We start from the raw sequence: 18,423 nt of genomic DNA, 5'->3' as shown, positions 1-18,423 counted from the left end.
CTGTCGTTCCTTAAACGCTGTCATTTTTGAGTTTTGTGTCCCCTACAGATATTGCTCTGTTCTATGAATTGCTATTATGTACTGTATATCTAAGGATTTGTGAAGAAAATGTTTGTGTAAATATTATATCTTTGGTTTCATTCATCATACATGTATTCTCTCGAAAACATCCCGAACATACAATTCAATAACAAAACTCATAATAATACTTCAACACAAACAAGAAACAAATTTTGAAAAAACTAGTTTAATGAACCTAGCAGAATCAAAGACAGAGACACGAATAAAACCATCAAGCTTCTATGGAAACCATTCATATGCTTATAACAAGAAGACGATGATGAAGAAGGTGAACTTGAGGGACCGGGGTTTCTTCTAGCTGCTGTGGCGTTCTCCTTGGAGCAAGTCAAGTTACAACGGCTCGGCCTAACCACTCTATAGACACCGTTGCTTGTGAGCAAGTAGATGTCTTTGTTGTTATCTTCACCAAAGGAGAAGACATAGCCTAGAGATGGCCCTGAACTTCCCGGAGAATCACTGCATTTCATGGGTGAGTCGTCGGCGCAGCTGAAGGTTGTTCTGTTGCTCACAAAGTTCCCGCTATTAGCAGGTGTTTCAATCCCCGCCCACACGCCATTTCCATATAGATCAGCATACACGTACCTGCAGAAAACAAGAAAAAAACATTATTATTATTGCAAAATGTTTTGTAACTTTTATATAAATGTGAGAGCCACAAGAGAGAAGTGAGCAGAGGAGTCTATGTTGTTGGCTCACATTCCAGCTGTGCAAGGATCAGTCTCTGATCTATAGAAGTATCCTCCAGTGATTGAAGCTGATTTTCCACTTGAGTCAACTTCAGAGTGGTTGTAACCCATCACAGGAAGTATCGTGCTTACTGATTTAGCAGATGTGTTTCCTCCAGGGGATGACTCCGGATGGAAAATATTTGGGCCTTCGTAAACACGCCAACCGTAGTTTCCTCCTTTGGTAATGAGATCCACCTCTTCATATGTGTCCTATATTAACCGATAATATCGGTCCGATATACATATCAAGAACAATGGAAGACTGCAAAGAAAAAAACACAGACAAACTGATTGTTGAAACCAGCTATTACCTGTCCAACATCAGCACACATGAAGTAAGAAGGTCTAGAAGAATCAAAGCTGCATTTCCATGGGTTTCTCAATCCAACAGCCCATATTTCAGGTTCAAGATCTTTGTCTTCACGGAAAGGGTTGTCTTTTGGTATAGAGTAGTTTCCCCATAGACCCATTTTGGAGATCTCAGAAGCACCTGGAAACATTTATGGATCTTGGTAAATGACAAAGAACATTCATATAATACTGTGCGTTTGCATATACATGTTGCAGATTCAGCTACTACATAAACAAAAGGCAAAGTATACCCACTAGGAATGTTATCTACGTCAAGCCTCATGATCTTTCCTAGCAAAGATTTCTTGTTCTGTGAGAAATTATACGGGTCTGCGCCTCCGCCTCCATCTCCCATCATGAAGTATAGGTATCCATCTGGACCAAAGAGAATCTGTCCAGCATGATGAGATGTGAAAGGAAGTCCCATTGTGAAAATCCTCCTGACTTCTGTTGGCTTAGCGTTCTTCGCCTGAACAATGGGTAAAAAACTTAAAGCTCTATGACAAACAACAAAAGTTTTGGATGCTGAAAAGGGGACATGAAAAGTATATACCTTAGAAGGGTCTGGCGAGGTACCATTGGTTGTATACTCAGCTATAACGGTTTGGTATTGGCATGGTTGTGATCCACTGTCAGGAGTTATTTTGGAAGGATCACAGTTCACATCGGAGTTACATGAGCACCTTCCAGTACATCCCGGCCACTTGGACTTATCACAGTTGAAAGAAGCGAAGAACCGTCCATTTTGAGCAAACTTTGGATGAAAAGCCATTCCCATCATCCCAAACTCAGTATCAAAATGAATCTCATCAGTCAAATCCACAAACGGGCTAGATGGATCCACATCCAATACCCTGCCTGAATCCTGATCCGGTATACCAGCCAAGAATACTATTCCAGGTTGTGTAGAGAAGAAAGCACGGTTGGAGCCATCAGGGTGAGGAACCATGTTGAGGTAAGAACCGTTGCCGATTTTCTCAAGGCATAGACCAGAAGGTGGCTTGACAGGAGTAGTGTCATTAAGAGTAACAGGCTCACCGCCGAAGCAAACAGTTTCATTGGAGCTAGCTCCACCAAAGGCACTGCAGAAATCGGTTTTGGACTGCCACAGATCAGCAAGCTTGGAGGTATTGTTATTTGATGGCGCTCCAGCTCGGCCTTGCAATGAAGCAGCGAAAAGAGAACCCGATATGGAGACGTTTTGACATGTCTCCCATGTCTCAGAGCAAAAGTCCGTTGTGGAATTTGCTGAGCTGGTAGAGTTGCAGAGGAATGGAACAGACTGTTGATCTAAATTATCGCTGAATAAGTCCGATGAATAAGGATCGCATTTCTGTAACATCAGAATAAGAACTCAGAACACAATTCCTCTTATGCATATTCTTTTTCAAACAAAAACAGGACAATGGTTCCAAATTAATCAGGTAAAAAATGGTTACAGATTGAAGTAAATTATGTATTGAGTGTTGCAGAATGAGAAGTTTGAAGAATTTATCAGAGCTACAAGATAAGATTGTACTTACAGCACAAAGGATTGACTTTACAACAGAAGCACAACTCTTGTCGGAAATGTTCATAGCTTGGAATTGCTTATTCAAATTGGAATCTTCCATTGTATTGCAACATGTCTTTACTTTGTAAGGACAAAAGCTCAATGTCGAATTCACCTCCAATGGAGCTCCTGTTAAAAAAAAAAGAAACCACCACAAACAAAAAAAAGTTGAGAATTACATCAAATCAAAGAATAGCAGAACTAAAATAAAATCAGTAGGATAAAAAAAAAAAAAAAAATAACTCACTTGAATCGGAACAAAGAGGAAGAGCCAAGGAAGAAAGAGCGAAGCATGATGACAGGAGCAAACAGAAGAAGAACTGATGAAGCCTCATGGTGTCTCAGAAGAGACAAATCTTGAGGCTTATGGATAATGACAGTGGAAGAGAGAGAGAGAGAGAGAGAATCAAGAAAGAAGAAGAAAAGAACTCTCTTTTATATACATCTGATCTCTCAGGACAAGAAGACAAGAGAGATATGATTAAGAATCAAATAATAAAATTAGTTCGTTTGACTCTACAGACAGAATAAATGAAACTGCGATGGCGTTTACTGTCTTCCCATGACTACCAACAACCATATCCCCAGAAATCTCTCGTCTGATATAATAACAATTAATGAATATTGTTATCATGTTCATCTTTGAATTTTTCAACTTTCTCGTGTCAGAGAGTGAGATACGATGACAAAGTTTGTGTCTTTTTCTTTGCTTTGCTGCTAGCTTTTGATTTACAGCTCCTCTCTCATTCACGGGACTATCATCGTCTTCAGATTAGAAAGTCAAAGTAGTTGACTTCTTACCTCTGGGTTTTGGATTTCTAGGAACACTTATTGGGGTTCGAAAAAGTAGGTTTGAAGTTGGTAGAAAGAAAAAAAGCATTTGTCTTCTTCAAGTTCTCTTCCATTTAAGGCTACAAAACTACTTTTTATTCCAAAGTCATAACTTGTTTTTCCTACTAATAAAGTAATTACGTTGACGTTATAAACAGTATAATTGGAAAGGCATTGAATAGAGAGTGTTGGTGAATTGGTGATTGGTTTGTGGATTAGTATGAATAATGAATGAATGAATGACTGAGACTATGGCCTGCAGTATTATTTAAATGCATAGAGCATGGCTTATCAACAAATTTGAATTTTTATAAAATTACAACATTATTGGGGGATCTGAGATGTCTATACACTTCACAAAACTCACATTTGTGGAAGAAACTACAAAAAAAGAAAGAGAGACAAAGATCTCATCTTTCTTTCTTCCCATCTCTAAACACACACACACACACTTGATAAAAACATAACTTACAATTAACATATAGGTAAAGTATTTGATGTGTACCTCTGGGAAGCAGTATTTGTATAATTCTTTCTGAAGTATAGTATTCACAAGAACTCTATCGACGATGCAACCTCTTTATCAGGATCTGTCGGTATAGCGCCTTTGTCCTAAAGAACAGTACAATGGCGACCAGAAACCCGAAGAAGGCAACAGACGCCATTATAATAAATGACATCCTGAAGCAGTGAGAGCCATAACATGTGTTCCCTTCTCCAGAAGCAGTCTTGTCATAGATATAACCGATCAATCTTACAGAGAAGATATAGGAACCAATAGGACTAGCCACGGATATGGTGTTGAAGATGGTTCCCATGTGGCGGACCCCGAATAGTTCAGAGGTGATTGTAGGCATCAATGACCACTGTGAACCATAACAAACGCCAACTATAACAGAACCAACATAAAGGTTTCCTTGAAAACCAGAGGCTATGATTAGGTGGCCTATGGTCATCGTTCCAAGTGTTGCAGCCATTAGCAAAGGGCGTGGCCATCCTTTTTTGTGCAGCAACGCATCTGAGGCATAACCAGCTCCAAATCTACCAAGAAAGTTCCATATACTCCACAAGGAGACCAGTGAATTTATCTCAACAGATGAGTATCGAAGAGACTCGCCTATTTGCCGAATGTTGTTTATCGTCGAAAGTCCAGAGCCCATTCCACAAATCATGGCAAGAAACAACAACCAGAAGCTTAGACTTTTCATAGCTTGCAGAAGATTCAGGCTCTCATTCAGACCAGAATCCACTCTACTGTCGCCTTCAGAACTTTGGTTACCGGAGGTTGTTGCCTTTGGACTGCTTATGAGAGGGGAATAATCATGTGGTGCTGTTTTCTCCATGTTGTCTAGTTGTGCTCTTCTCGCAATAAGTAGAGGCAAGGCAAGCAAAACGAGTAGACAGACAAGTGTGACAACATTGGCCCATGATGACAAACTTAAGGTATTCTTCAATATGATTACGATCATAAGATAAGCTGCAATGATTAGAGATACAGCTGAAAGACCATTTAAATGCTTTTTATCATCGGTTACGCTTGTCTCATAGATCCTGACTAGAGGCATGACCAAGAGTGAGAGCACTGTTGGTGTTACTGCCAGTAGAAGAATGAAGCTCGCTGGGTCTCCAGCACACACTGTCTCGTACAGTTGAATTAATATCGCTCCGCTTAGACCAAGAAAACCCTGCAAAGAAAGAAGTAGAGATAAGCGTGAATGCTTCACCATGATCATAAACAAATTAAAACACCGTATCAACAGTGCAAACGCATATTCAAAACAGCTTGTAAGAAAAACTGACCAGTTTATGCAAATACCATGACCTTCTAAATAAAAATACATCACATTATCAAGTACACCAACTGTACTTCAATCAATCTCTGAAAGTTGTTCTATGGCATTTTAAACTAACTCTATCCACAACATAACCTTAATTCTGATAAATCAACTAGAAACATAAGCCAAAATTTCTACAAAACTCTGTCATAATCTAAGATACCAAACAAGATGGAATCAACAAAAAATCATCTTCTACATCCCACAAAATTTTCAGCTTGCATCAGTTCGCTCTCACAACCACTATACTATTTGCAGAAAAAAAAAAACCAAACTTGAAACAATGAATCAAAAGAAGTTACCAGAAAAGAACAAATATTTACCAAACAGTAGGTCCTACTACCCTTATGATACACAGTTTCGACTCTTTTATATATCAACGAGTGGATTCAAAATGTCCACGATTGCTTTCACGTCCAAGTACAAAGGACCAACCTTTTCAAACAGTTACCCCCCCAAGTGCCCCCATTTATACCCTACCAGGAACATAATAGTCGTATACGGATCATTTTAGGTCCCAAGGAAACTTAAAGCATGATCCAACAAATACAGATTCACTCAAGATACCGAAAAATTTAAAGACTACAGTAAAATAACAAAAACAACCTTCATAATGCCGACGGCTGTACCACCATAGTCAGCGAAATTCTCAACGGCACTAACGACATTAGCCGTATTGAAGAACGTTTGCGACTGAGCTGCTAAGAACATAAAGAGACACATCAAAGGCGCCGGCGGCTTCGAAATCAGTCCGGTGACGGAAGCCCAAATGAGAAAATAACCGGCGAAGCATTGAATTGCCCCAATAGCAAGCACAACCCAAGGCCCTCCTGCGCCTCCGGTTCCGCCTCCACGCCCACGTCGGCGATTTGAGGTAGCGTATGTATACAAAAGCCCGGAGAAAACCCCGGCGTTAGCTCCGATGTCCTTGAAGACGGAGACGGTGTCGAGAGTGGATTGATCATACGATTGAGTCGATTTCAAGACGGCGGAATAGATACTGAAGGTGTAGGAAGCGCCGCTTGTGCACTGTATCCATATACTAGCCGCCATAGCCACCCATTTCGTCCTCATCGCTTCCATCGCCGCCCAATTACTACCACCAGCTTTCTCGCCGGTAAAAACAAAAACAAAAAAAAACGGAGAAAGAAGCGAACACGATCACGAATTTGATTTTATTGGACCAACATTTTTTTATAGTGACATAATTAAACTTAAATGGGCTGATGATGTTGGGATGAGGCCCATATAGTAAATGATAATGTGGGCCTAATAAATAGAAATGTCACGTGGAGTCATTAGGAGAACAGACGACACGCACAAGACGGCTCGTGGAAGAGAGAAGACGGGAACGAACGAGATTAAAGAAACGGAGTCAACGTTGACTGGTCTAGGGGGATGGGGACAACTGTACGGCCGGCCAAGGTCATGCCATTTTTTTGCATTAACGTACGTGGAAATGGACCAATCTTTTTTTTTTTTATGTAATTAAATTACGAGGTCTGACTCAGCTAAATTTCCCGCAAATCACGAGATTACAAACATTAACAATACTTATTAAATAACAAATTCAATAGGATATTTGTCAGATCCTGCATTACATACAGTTAAACAACTACAATTAATGTTTTCCCCCTATAAATATTATGAGTAAGTTACGACGTTGGAGAAATAAACAAATCTTGAACAGTTGACAAGAAGCAAAAAAAAAAAATTGGTTAATGATGTTGAACAATTGTAAATGATAGTATGATACTATGATATATTATCTCCATTCGTGAGATAATTCTTCTTAAAGAAAACAAAAATCAGGATAGTATGTTTTATTTAAAATTTAAGGAAAGAAATATAGATTTTACGGATGAATTTTTCACAAATCTATACTTTTTTTTCTTTTGGTAGAGACAATGAAAATAAAACAGAAAACAAATCGTAGTAAAAAAGAGACAAAACAGATTTTTTTTTTTTTTTTTTTTTAAAGAACTTTAAATCCCGCCACAGTATGATAGTATAGTATAAGCTTCATTTGGTTGGTTTTATTACAGGTGCAACGTCTCGGTCACTTCCAATATAATAAAACCTTTAAAAAATCCCAACATTGATTTTAAAATGTGGGTAACTTGAGTGACGACTATGAAGATGATTCAGGCCTTACAAATCCTTCCTCTTAACTCATCAACTCGGTTCTTTCTTCTTTCCCTTTTTTTTTTCTTTTCTTTTTCTTCTCCTTCACTTCACGACAAGACCAACGCAAGTTTAGGTCTCACGGCGGTTGATGGGAGGTGGACAACTTCATTCCATTCCGCCAGAAAATGTTTCCGTTTCTTCTCCTGCGGTTACCGTCGGAAACACCAAGCTTTCCGATGCTCCAGTACTTTTCTTTGTTTACTGCCACAAAGCTTTCCGTGCTCAGCTGCTGGACCTCCGACGTTTAGCTACCGACGCCGCGGAAACTGATTCCTTTAGCCGCGAAGATCTAGCGGTGGAGTTACGCCGCAAGTTTGAGTTCTTGAAACTTATATATAAGTATCATAGCGCAGCTGAAGATGAGGTTAGGTTTCATCAACTTTACTCTGTTTCTAATTTCATATTTTACCCCTGCTTCATATGTCACAACTTGAATTCGAATATATATAGTCCTTTGATCTTGGTTAGTCCTTGTCCAATGTTTGTGAATCTTTAGTTATTGATGTCAAGAATCTGACTTATAGATTTGGAATGTTTTTTTACTGGCGGCAGGTTATATTTTTGGCGCTTGATGCACGAGTGAAGAACATAGTTTCTAATTATTCCCTTGAGCATGCTGGCACAGATGATCTCTTCACCTCAGTTTTTCATTGGCTACATGTTCTTGAAGAGGGCATAGGAACCAGAAGTGATGTACTTCGTCAAGTTTTATTATGCATAGGCACCATTCAGTCATCCATATGCCAACATATGCTTAAAGAAGAGCTTCAGGTATAATTAATTAATTAATTATGGTTATAGTATAAGCTTGCTATATTTCAACTCTGTTTTGACAAATACAGGAGCTTTTAATGGGAATAACATTTATTTCAGTCATAGAATAATAATTGGTTCAAGTTGAGACTTATAACTTCACGCTTCATACAGGTCTTTCCTTTGTTAATTGAGAAGTTCTCTTTCCGAGAGCAAACGTCACTTGTGTGGCAATTCATTTGTAGTGTTCCAGTAATGGTGTTGGAGGACTTTTTGCCATGGATGATGTCTTATCTCTCTCACGAGGAGAGAATTGAAACTGAGAATTGCATTAAAGATGTTGTCCCCACTGAAGACTCATTACAACAGGTATATATTTCCTTTTGCTAAGACATGTATGCTATATCATATAGCCTATATGTCTTCTTCCATATCTTCGTGATTCTGATAAAGATGATACAATTTTTTCTATAGGTCATATGCTCTTGGCTACTTGACAAGAGTCAATCTTGTTGTGGGATTCCTTCAGAGATCATGAAAGGAGTCCACTATGTAGATGTGTCTAAGAATATGAAGAAATCACCACTTCATGAGACACATGAGTCCAACGGATGTTTTCAACGCTTTTGGCAGTGGAGTAAAAAGTCCCTTTCTATTCCAAATGTAGGACACAGCCCGATTCATGGTCTTCATCTTTTCCAAAATGCAATCGAAAAGGATTTGAGAGACATTCAGGAAGGATTATGCCAAGCAAAATTCCCAAGCCTTCTTTTAGACCTTGATGCACTGATGGCTCGATTAAACTTCCTTGCTGATGTTCTTGTTTCTTATAGGTAATAGTTTCTTGGATATAACTTGATTTTTTCCACTTTTGGTACGGTGCCTACTCTCTTAGAACATGTTTTCTTTGTTTCTTACTTAGATAATGTTTTGTTTTGTTGCAGCAATGCATATAAAAAGTTCTTTCACCCGGTGTTAGAAGAAATGACAGATCACCGCTCTTCAACAGCCGTACAATTCACCATAGATGGTTGTCTCGAGAATTTTCAGAGATTGCTATACAAAAGTGCTGATGATAAATCAAGGACGGATCATTTTCTACTTCAGCTTCAGGATGAACTTGAGTCTCTTATAGTCCAAGTAACCAAGCAATTTTCCGTACAGAGAACAAAGGTAAAAAATTTATAATACTCTTCTAAAAACTTCATGCAAGTCTTATGAATATTGTATCCAACTTTTTTACTCTCATTGTTCACCAGGTATTCCCAATCATCACCAAGAATTGCAACCATGAAATGCAGAAGCAGCTCCTATACACAAGCATTCATGTCTTACCTCTTGGATTGCTAAAGTGTGTCATACTTTGGTTCTCTGCTCATCTATCAGAAGAAGAATCTCATTCCATTCTTCGTTTCTTAAGCTTGGAAGATTTTTCTTCCAAAAAATCATTTGCACGCCTCTTGTTGCAGTGGCTTCGCTTTGGCTACTCAGGCAAAACATCTGTTGAAAGTTTCTGGAAACAGTTGTCTGTAATGTTCAAAGTAAGATGCTCCTGCCAAAAGGAGAACACCGAAGAAGCATCTGGATCTGTTTCCGACCAAGCACAGCTGGAACCATGCAAAGGATCTAAAGATGATTTGCTTGTTTGTCCTTGGAAGAAAAATAAGTCTTCAGCCTGCTTACTGTCAGTGGATACAGGTGCTGGTGACATGTATGAGACGCCTTACTCTAGTCGAATGAATCAGCAAATGATTTTCTCAGGAAAGCATAAGCCTCCTCTCCATCTTCCAGAATTTTTTGGTGAGAAGAACATGGATGATCCCCTCATTATGGACGTTAAACCTATTGACCTCCTTTTCTTCTTCCACAAGGCAATGAAGATGGATTTGGACTACCTTGTTTGTGGATCAGCAAGATTGGCAACCGACTTTCGTTTCCTCAAGGAGTTTCACCAGCGATTCCATATGATAAAGTTCTTGTATCAGATACATTCTGATGCCGAGGATGAGATTGCGTTTCCAGCGTTGGAGGCCAAGGGACAACTAAAAAACATTAGTCACTCATTTAGCATTGATCATGAGCTAGAAACTAAACACTTTGATAAAGTTTCATTCATTCTGAATGAGATGTCAGAACTGAATATGTTGGTTTCTACTATCAATTCTGGTGCAGCGGACCGAAAAATGAAGTATGAGCGGTTATGTCTGAGTCTCCAAGAGATTTGCAAATCCATGCAAAAGCTATTGTCTGAGCATATCCAACATGAAGAAACTGAACTCTGGGGTCTGTTCAGGAACTGTTTCACTATTGAAGAGCAAGAAAAAATCATAGGGTGCATGCTTGGGAGATTTAGTGGGGAAATATTACAGGATATGATTCCCTGGTTAATGGAATCTTTGAACTCTGATGAACAGCTTGCAGCCATGTCCTTGTGGCGCCAAGCAACGAGGAAAACAATGTTTGTTGAATGGCTAACAGAATGGTACAACGGTCATGTTATACAAGATGAAGCAAGAGAAGCAAACAACAATCCATATGGGGATTCAGATCCACTTGAGATGCTCTGGAAATATCTCTATGAAGCAGGTGGGGATGAGGACATAAGGAGCATTGGCAGCTACCTTGTCGAACTCCCAGAGACAGACTTGACAGTTATTTTGAATGAGCCCCCTTCTAATAACAATGTAAAAATTGGAAACAAAGAGGAACAAGATCTTGAACGCTCAGAAAGTAAGAAGATGTGTTGTAGAGGATCTGAAAAGATGGGGGATAATAAAGAACAAAATGACATCAATTACGAGACAAGAGATCCTGCTCAGAATTTCCAAATGTCTCAGAAGGTTAGCAGGTTTGGTCAAGCCAAGAAATATGAACAACTGTTAACAATGAGTCAAGAAGAACTGGTGATTTTGATCAAGAAAATATCATGCGACTCTTCCCTGGATCCTCAGAAGAAATCCTACATCAAGCAGAGCTTATTAATGTGGTAAGCCATGTTACCTCTCTTTTGGTGTCATGTTGTAACTCATTTTTATAAGTCTGTTTAGTCTTATGCATATCTCTATTAACATAAATATGTTGTACTTTGGTGGTTAAATATACAAGATCATAGTCAAAATAGCTAAGATCATATTAAATTTGTCTTTCTTATATATATTTCGATCACTCACATATAAGGTCATGTAATTTTTTCAGTCGATGGAATATCTTACAACAGACATACAATATGGAACCATCCTCTCTCTCAAGCAACATGGAAACAGTTCCTGGTCAACATCCATCATATCGAGATCCTCACAGTATGATCTTCGGTTGCAATCACTACAAGAGGAACTGCAAGCTTCTTGCTCCTTGTTGCGACAAACTCTTCACATGTATACGATGTCATGATGAAGAGGCTGATCACTCGGTGGATAGGTAGTAACATCTTCTATTTTCAAGCATGGAACTTCGAAAATTTTGTTAAGCTTATTTGTTTCTCTTGAATTCTTATGTAGGAAACAAATAACAAAGATGATGTGCATGAAATGCCTCTTGATTCAGCCGATTGGTGCAAATTGCTCAAATACTTCGTGCAAGTCTTCAATGGGAAAATACTTCTGCAAAATATGCAAATTATATGACGATGAAAGGTACTTATTATCCTGTTTCACCTTAAAATTTTGCAACTATGAAATAAAATATAAGAACTTGTTATGCTAACTTTTTGGACCAAGTACTATCGGTTGAGGCTGACAGTCATTGGTTCTTTGTAACAGGAAAATTTATCACTGCCCTTACTGCAATCTCTGTCGAGTAGGGAAAGGATTGGGAATTGACTACTTCCATTGTATGAAATGCAATGCTTGCATGTCACGTACCTTAGTAGAGCACGTTTGCAGGGAAAAGTGCTTAGAAGATAACTGTCCGATTTGCCATGAGTACATTTTTACCTCCAACTCTCCAGTGAAGGCTCTTCCTTGCGGGCACTTGATGCACTCCACATGCTTTCAGGTACTTAACTCTTTCATAATATGCTTTTGGGTAACAATGATAAGATGAAACATGTTGCTAAGATTACCGAAGCTTTGGTGTATTTTATTATGGTCGTAGGAGTACACATGTTCACATTACACATGTCCTATTTGCAGCAAGTCGCTAGGAGATATGCAGGTCAGTTTTCAAACAATGTTTTGTTTTCCCAGTAGAAGTTTAGTAATACTCTCAAACTGAATCAAGAACCGTCCCACACAGGTCTATTTTAAAATGTTAGACGCACTGCTAGCAGAAGAGAAGATGCCTGATGAATACTCCAATAAAAGTCAGGTTTAGATCTCTCTCTTTCTCCATATTATTACATAGAACAGAGCATCTCTCTCTGTCTCTCTCCCTAGGTGAAATTTGAGTTGCAAGAATAAACTGAATGGTAACTGGTAAGATGCTTTGTTGCAGGTGATACTATGTAACGACTGTGGAAGAAGAGGAAATGTTCCTTACCATTGGCTCTACCACAAATGTACAACATGTGGCTCCTACAATTCAAGGCTCATTTAGATCTTTCTCCAGTTTTTCGATTTCTATTTGTATATTTAGCAATATATTTAGTACATTGCTGGTATTGGTAAGAAGTAATTTTTGTAACATTTGATGTTGTACACAAATAAAACATACAAAAACTATTGCGAATGTTAATAAATTAGGGTCGTATCACCCTCAAATATTGATTTATATGCTCCCACTACAACCAATTGCAAGAGGAGAAAGTGTTGACCTGAGGACAAAATCTGGAGATAAGTTCCAGTCATCACTAACCTTTAACTTATGATATTACAAAACCAAACCACTGAGATTCTGTCAGAGGCTCAAAAAACTCAAGAGGCCTTAAAAGAATAAAACAAACCACCTAATCTACAACTAGAGCAAATGCATTCTCTCAACATATGATTCAAGCAACCACTTCTTGAGAGGCTCTCCGCATCCTACAAAACAGCCTGAGTTCCCATTCTCAGTGAAAAACGGGAAGTTGAAGATGTTAAGCAATTCCTCAACTGCTTGTCTCACCATCGACGTGCCCGTGACTCTACTTCGTCTTCCCCAACCAGTTACTATATCAATCCGTGAAGGACAGTCACCTGAAACCAACATCTGCTTACGGAACCATGCAAGTGTCCTAGAAAGTGCGATGACTGCAGTTCCTTCCGACATTACATGGAGATTGATAAGCCAATAGCTGCAGCTTTTCTCCCTCAATGCATCTGGATACACATTCTTAATTGCAGCCACTTCCCACACCGAGCCAGCCTCTTCTTTAAGACCTGACTTGTGGAGAAAATCCACTACTGCGTCCATTAGTCCCCGCTTGCTCTCTCTGTCCTCACTGTGCATAAAATCAAGAAAGTTGCTAACATGATCACGCACATTTTGGCCATCAGGACCTGCAGGTGGCATTTTAAGGAGAAAGATGTGAGCCGGATGACCTGAGACTGCCATTAGCTCGCCACAAAATCCCATGTCAAAGTTTGAACGAGCATCTGTGCAACAACTCAATAGTAACGTGTATGTCTGCAAAGAAGGATGTAGACCAAGCGTCAGCATGCTTTGTAGTAAGTTATAGGCTTCAGACATCCTGTGAAGCCTAAGGAAAGTGCTGAGAAGGGAATTACAAGTGGGAACATTAGGTCGAAGACCGGCGTGAATCATTGCTTGATACCATTGCCAAGCTTTTTCCACATTGCCAGCTTTTCCCCACAAGTCCACCAAAAGACCATAAACCGGTTCATCAGGAACCCATTTCTTATGTTGCATCTCAGCGAAAACACCCTCTGCTTCCTCAAGAAATCCACAGTGGCCAAGCACCTCCATAACAATACTGTATGTCACTTTGTCTGGTTGAAACCCGGCGTTTTGCATGTCTCGGTAGAGCTTCAACGCAGTCTCATAATTCCTCGCCTTGGCATGCAAAGCTATCATGATGTTGAATGTGACCAAATTAGGGGTACAACCTTGACCAACCATTTCACAGAAGAGCCTATGGGCAGCAGGTAAATGGCCTGCTTTTCCAAGACAGTTTATTATAACACTGTAGGTGAAAGTATCAGGAGAAAGACCTGCTGCTTGCATTCTCTGGTACATGTCCATGGCAATGTCAAGAAATCCAGCTTTAGCGTGGATGTCTATCAGGGTACAGTAAGTTACTCGGTCAGGCTCACATCCAGCCTCTTGCATTTGATTAAAAACATTCATAGCTTCATTGAGATAATTAGCACGGCCATAGCTATGGATAAGTCGGTTATACGTAACAGTATTTGGCTGACATCCATCTCTAACCATCTCATCAAGAAGCTTGTTTATCTCACCAAATTGCTTTGCACGACCAAGATTACCTACCATAGTGGTATAAGTATGCCCGTCATGCTTAAACCCAGGTTGCCTTTTCAGCCAATAGAAGAAACCAAGCGCATTCACATAATTATCCATCTGCTTAAGAACTTGGTTTGCTTGGTATGCATCCATCCTGAAACCAAAATTGTGAAGAGCCTCTTCAGCAGCATGTCCCCATTTGAATCTCCGCAGTATACTAGAAACATTTTCGACAACATATCCAGGGTTACAATACTGCCTAGGTGTTGGAGCAGTCCCTGGAGCCACTCTCATCATTTCCTTTGAGGGTTTACAGAAACCTTCAACAGAAGATATCATCGTCCTGTCATCAGAAGAATGCACGTTATAGTCACAATCACCCGACGCATACCTGGTCGTATCAATATTGGATCTTTGTGGCATACTTTTCCTTTTTCCAGAGGCAGTGTTTGAGAGTAAATCATGAGATGCAAACGACTTCTCTGCAACGTCATTTGATACTTGCTTAGTACCTGGAGAGCTGTTTATAGGAACTCTGTCTGATGAATCTTTGGGAGCGGACCTAGGGTAGACTTTAGCAAGGTGCTCTCTTCTGATGACTTTCACATTTGACAACTTCACACTTGAAATAGGCCCGGTAGGATCAACCATACAGCTTTTAGGCAAACCAACGACTTCAGTTCCATCTGATAAAGGGATCTTATAATTTGCTATATCTGATAATAAACTTACAGTTCCAATACCAGCCTTGAATATCTGATCCCCAATAGGTGCCCCCACATCATTTTTAATAATAGCAGAAGCATGATTTACAGAATCTGCTTTCCCCGGCAAAGCAGGAGACGATACAAGCTGCGGAAGATGAGATGGACGGGTGAAATGCTCAACCGTCTTCGGGACCGCAAGTGGTTTACCAGCTTCTACTGGTAATATATTTCCGGCTAGTCCAGCTGCTAAGTTAGATGCTCTTTTACCAGTATGTACAACTTCAGTCCTAATTTGCTGGCGTTTTGAGACGCAACTTTCATCCTCAGGGGTTGTACAAGAGGTACCATCAGCTGCACTAGGTCTCGTTCCGCTAAGAAAAAAGGATCTTGCTGAACTGGAAAGATTACTAATGTGCTTTGCACGAATCATTGTCTGCAAAAAAAGAAATGAAGCACAAACTCTCAGAACAGGCTAATATAGATTTAAAGATCCAGCAAGTAAAGAAGAGTGTTCCCTTAAACTATCTTTGCAACCTATAACACTACCTGATATATCTCACCAGATTTAATGTCAGCGGATCCACCAACGCAGTAATTAAGGTTCTGACACTTTGTTCGTGTAACCAAACCATGAATTACAAAGCAAAATTAGATTTTATTAGACATCTAGCTCTTTTCTCCATAAAACAGTAAACACATTTTATCCCTTAAACGTTACAACAAACAGAGAAATTGTGTACATTACTCACTCAAAGTCTACCTTAATCTTGCATAATTATCAGATACATTAAACCATTTAACAAGTGGAAAAACTGAGCTTTTCAATTTTCTTTCAGGTTCTCCATAAAAGTATCATCCTTTTCACACACCAAGAATCCCAAAATTGCCAAAACTAGAATAAACTACAACAATGTCTATTGACAGAGCTGAAACAGACCATCCCCATTAGGCATTTTAAACCAGTTGCTCAAAAACATGTGCAGTGAAACCGAGCCTCGGTTAGAAACATTCAAATCTTGAAAAACATTGACCAACTCTAAAGAAACAGAGCTGAATTAGTGTGTCAAAAATTAGACATACAGTCAAAACGTTTTGAATACGTTTAATCTCAAAATTAACTCTCATCAAACTGAGAACAACCCAAGTTCCAAGCTCGATCGATATCACCGAAAAGCAATGGAAAGAAGAGGAGGAATCCAGAACTAAGCGGCATTTAGTACAAAGCGAAGCAAATTTTCGATTGGAAAAAAAAGTAAAGAGCATAAGCAGAGATCACACAGAGACTACGAAGTCACCTTCAAAACGGTGGTGTTTGACTTCCTCCGTCTGCTTCGTTTTCCCCAGACAACAAAAAAATAAATAAATCTTCAAGGGAAAATGAGAATGAAAACGAGAGAGAGAGATAGAAGAAGGCCAATTTTGCCTTCTCCCTCTGTGGCCGTCAAATATGGAAGCTTTAAAGTTTGTTTTGCTCTCCAAGCAAATTGGACACACACAAAGCTACAAAAGTTACGACCTTTGCAAAGGTCACGACTTTTTTTTTTTTTTTTTTTGTTGCTTTTTTCACTGAATTAAATAAAGAGATGTTTCCTTTTTAACCTACCTACCTTTTCAACTATACCCCTAAATCTTTGTATTTATTAAAATAACATCACCATAAATGTTTTTTTCCTATTATGAAACTTTGGCATCTCAAAATTATTAGTATATCTGATCGATTCGATTACCATCTTAAGTTTTCGGTGATTCTTTCAGATTGAATACTACTACATGATTATATTGAGATATTAACTTATTATTTAAATCGCTTTTCCTCGTTAACTTTTAATGAATGTGTTGTCTAATTTGTCACTTTTAAAAGTTAGTGGCTGATTTGTGAGAATAAAAAGAATCTTTGGATTTAATTTTAACTAAAAAAAGGCACATGTTGAATGAAAATTCTATTTTTACCTTTTTGGCTTTGAGCTAATGTTTGGGTTCTGTCCTCCTCAAGTTTTGCTTTTATGTGTTTATTTTTAAGAGGTTTAGAGATAGATTTTGGTGGCCGATGTGATTCGATCCTAACTAAAATTTCCGTGGCCTCTTTAATTCGATTTTGAAAACCTAAAAATTAAAATGCGTAAACATATAAGTTTTTGAAACGACGAATTCTAATAAGGTAGAGATATACTGATCACTGATATTGTAACATTTTTTCTTCTTTTCAAAGTACTTATCCGGGAATCAATGTCCCAAATGCCATATATCAAAGAAAAAAAAGGTTAGAATGCTATATTATGTTTATTTATTTTTTTTTTAATTTATTTAAATCAAAATGTTGGAAAAAGACCAAAAACACTTTAACCTAATACTCATTTATTTCTTTTCCCTTGAGTTTTCTCTCTCTCTCTTGCCGACAGTTCTGCAAAAAAACAAAAAGAGTGATTTTTTAATGTTTTTAGATTTCTCTTCTGATCGTTGTGTGTGTGCCGCCATAGCCAAAGGTTATTTCGGTTCTTGTTTAGTTGCAGCAGAGATGATGATTTGCGGCGGAGATGAGGATTTGCGGCAAAGGAAGCCATGGGGGAAGATCTGGGGGCATAAATGAGTTGGTGGTGAAGAGGGAAGATCTGGAGGCGTAAATGGACGGCGGAGATGAGGATTTGCGGCGGAGATGAGGATTTGCGGCAAAGGAAGCCACTACTCTCAAATCTCTTTTTTGTTTTGTTTTGTATTTTTTTTGTTATTGTTGTTGTATGGGTTATAAAAAATCAAATCAAATATCATTGTAAAAGCTTAGTTTTAGAGTTTGTATGATATGTATATCTTATATATTTATTTTAATCTTTTAAAATGTTTATCTCCATTTTCTATTTTATATTAACATCTTATAAGTCATTATTTTCATACTTCCTTACAATATTCACCACACAATAAGATCATAAAGTTGAAATGATCCATATGTAATTATCTATTATGTCTCTGGTTATCTCACATATTCATGTATCATTTCAAATAATTTATTAAGATCAATATAATATTTAAAGATCAATATAATTATCCATTTATCCATTTATAAA

The 18,423-nt window shown here is 38.6% G+C and overlaps 4 protein-coding genes across 11 annotated transcripts; 1 reads left to right on the top strand and 3 right to left on the bottom strand.

Annotated features, from left to right (window-relative positions):
* Positions 1 to 96: 96 nt before the first annotated feature.
* LOC104713118 (HIPL1 protein) lies at positions 97 to 3,667 on the bottom strand. Of its 2 annotated transcripts, none has more exons than XR_015565040.1 (7): positions 2,960 to 3,603; positions 2,684 to 2,841; positions 1,714 to 2,493; positions 1,412 to 1,629; positions 1,121 to 1,299; positions 778 to 1,019; positions 97 to 663 (listed from the first exon to the last, which is right to left on the bottom strand). XR_015565040.1 is itself a non-coding variant. In XM_010430170.3 (7 exons), exons 1-7 carry the CDS (start codon positions 3,045 to 3,047, stop codon positions 243 to 245), a joined length of 2,082 nt encoding a protein of 693 aa, XP_010428472.2. In that variant the 5' UTR covers positions 3,048 to 3,667; the 3' UTR covers positions 97 to 242. The 2 variants fall into 2 exon arrangements, 1 of the variants encoding a protein (XP_010428472.2); XM_010430170.3 differs by having other exon boundaries at positions 1,416 to 1,629; positions 2,960 to 3,667.
* A 164-nt stretch (positions 3,668 to 3,831) lies between these two features.
* On the bottom strand, positions 3,832 to 6,593 carry LOC104713117 (protein NUCLEAR FUSION DEFECTIVE 4). Its single transcript, XM_010430169.3, has 2 exons — positions 5,985 to 6,593; positions 3,832 to 5,228 (listed from the first exon to the last, which is right to left on the bottom strand). The coding sequence occupies exons 1-2, from the start codon at positions 6,459 to 6,461 to the stop codon at positions 4,104 to 4,106; spliced, it is 1,602 nt and encodes a 533-aa protein (XP_010428471.1). The 5' UTR covers positions 6,462 to 6,593; the 3' UTR covers positions 3,832 to 4,103.
* An 885-nt stretch (positions 6,594 to 7,478) lies between these two features.
* On the top strand, positions 7,479 to 13,025 carry LOC104713115 (zinc finger protein BRUTUS-like At1g74770). The gene is made up of 12 exons (XM_010430165.2): positions 7,479 to 7,929; positions 8,118 to 8,336; positions 8,493 to 8,687; positions 8,793 to 9,151; positions 9,263 to 9,491; positions 9,578 to 11,304; positions 11,514 to 11,735; positions 11,816 to 11,950; positions 12,077 to 12,311; positions 12,411 to 12,470; positions 12,552 to 12,623; positions 12,750 to 13,025. The coding sequence occupies exons 1-12, from the start codon at positions 7,654 to 7,656 to the stop codon at positions 12,849 to 12,851; spliced, it is 3,831 nt and encodes a 1,276-aa protein (XP_010428467.1). The 5' UTR covers positions 7,479 to 7,653; the 3' UTR covers positions 12,852 to 13,025.
* Positions 12,984 to 16,932, bottom strand: LOC104713116 (Pentatricopeptide repeat (PPR) superfamily protein). Of its 7 annotated transcripts, none has more exons than XM_087463754.1 (4): positions 16,660 to 16,932; positions 13,961 to 15,797; positions 13,775 to 13,859; positions 12,984 to 13,674 (listed from the first exon to the last, which is right to left on the bottom strand). In XM_087463754.1, exons 2-3 carry the CDS (start codon positions 15,792 to 15,794, stop codon positions 13,810 to 13,812), a joined length of 1,884 nt encoding a protein of 627 aa, XP_087319880.1. In that variant the 5' UTR covers positions 15,795 to 15,797; positions 16,660 to 16,932; the 3' UTR covers positions 12,984 to 13,674; positions 13,775 to 13,809. The 7 variants fall into 7 exon arrangements, with proteins under 7 accessions (XP_087319880.1, XP_087319881.1, XP_087319878.1 ...); XM_087463755.1 differs by having other exon boundaries at positions 15,911 to 16,779; XM_087463752.1 differs by having other exon boundaries at positions 13,775 to 15,797.
* Between the last annotated feature and the right edge of the window lie 1,491 nt (positions 16,933 to 18,423).

The sequence above is a fragment of the Camelina sativa genome, chromosome 9, assembly GCF_030686135.1.
Source record: "Camelina sativa cultivar CO46 ecotype springtype chromosome 9, ASM3068613v1".
NCBI classification, from domain to species: Eukaryota; Viridiplantae; Streptophyta; class Magnoliopsida; order Brassicales; family Brassicaceae; genus Camelina; species Camelina sativa.
The sequence above is the reverse complement of the archived record's forward strand: the minus strand, read 5'-3'. Positions and strand labels throughout refer to the sequence as shown.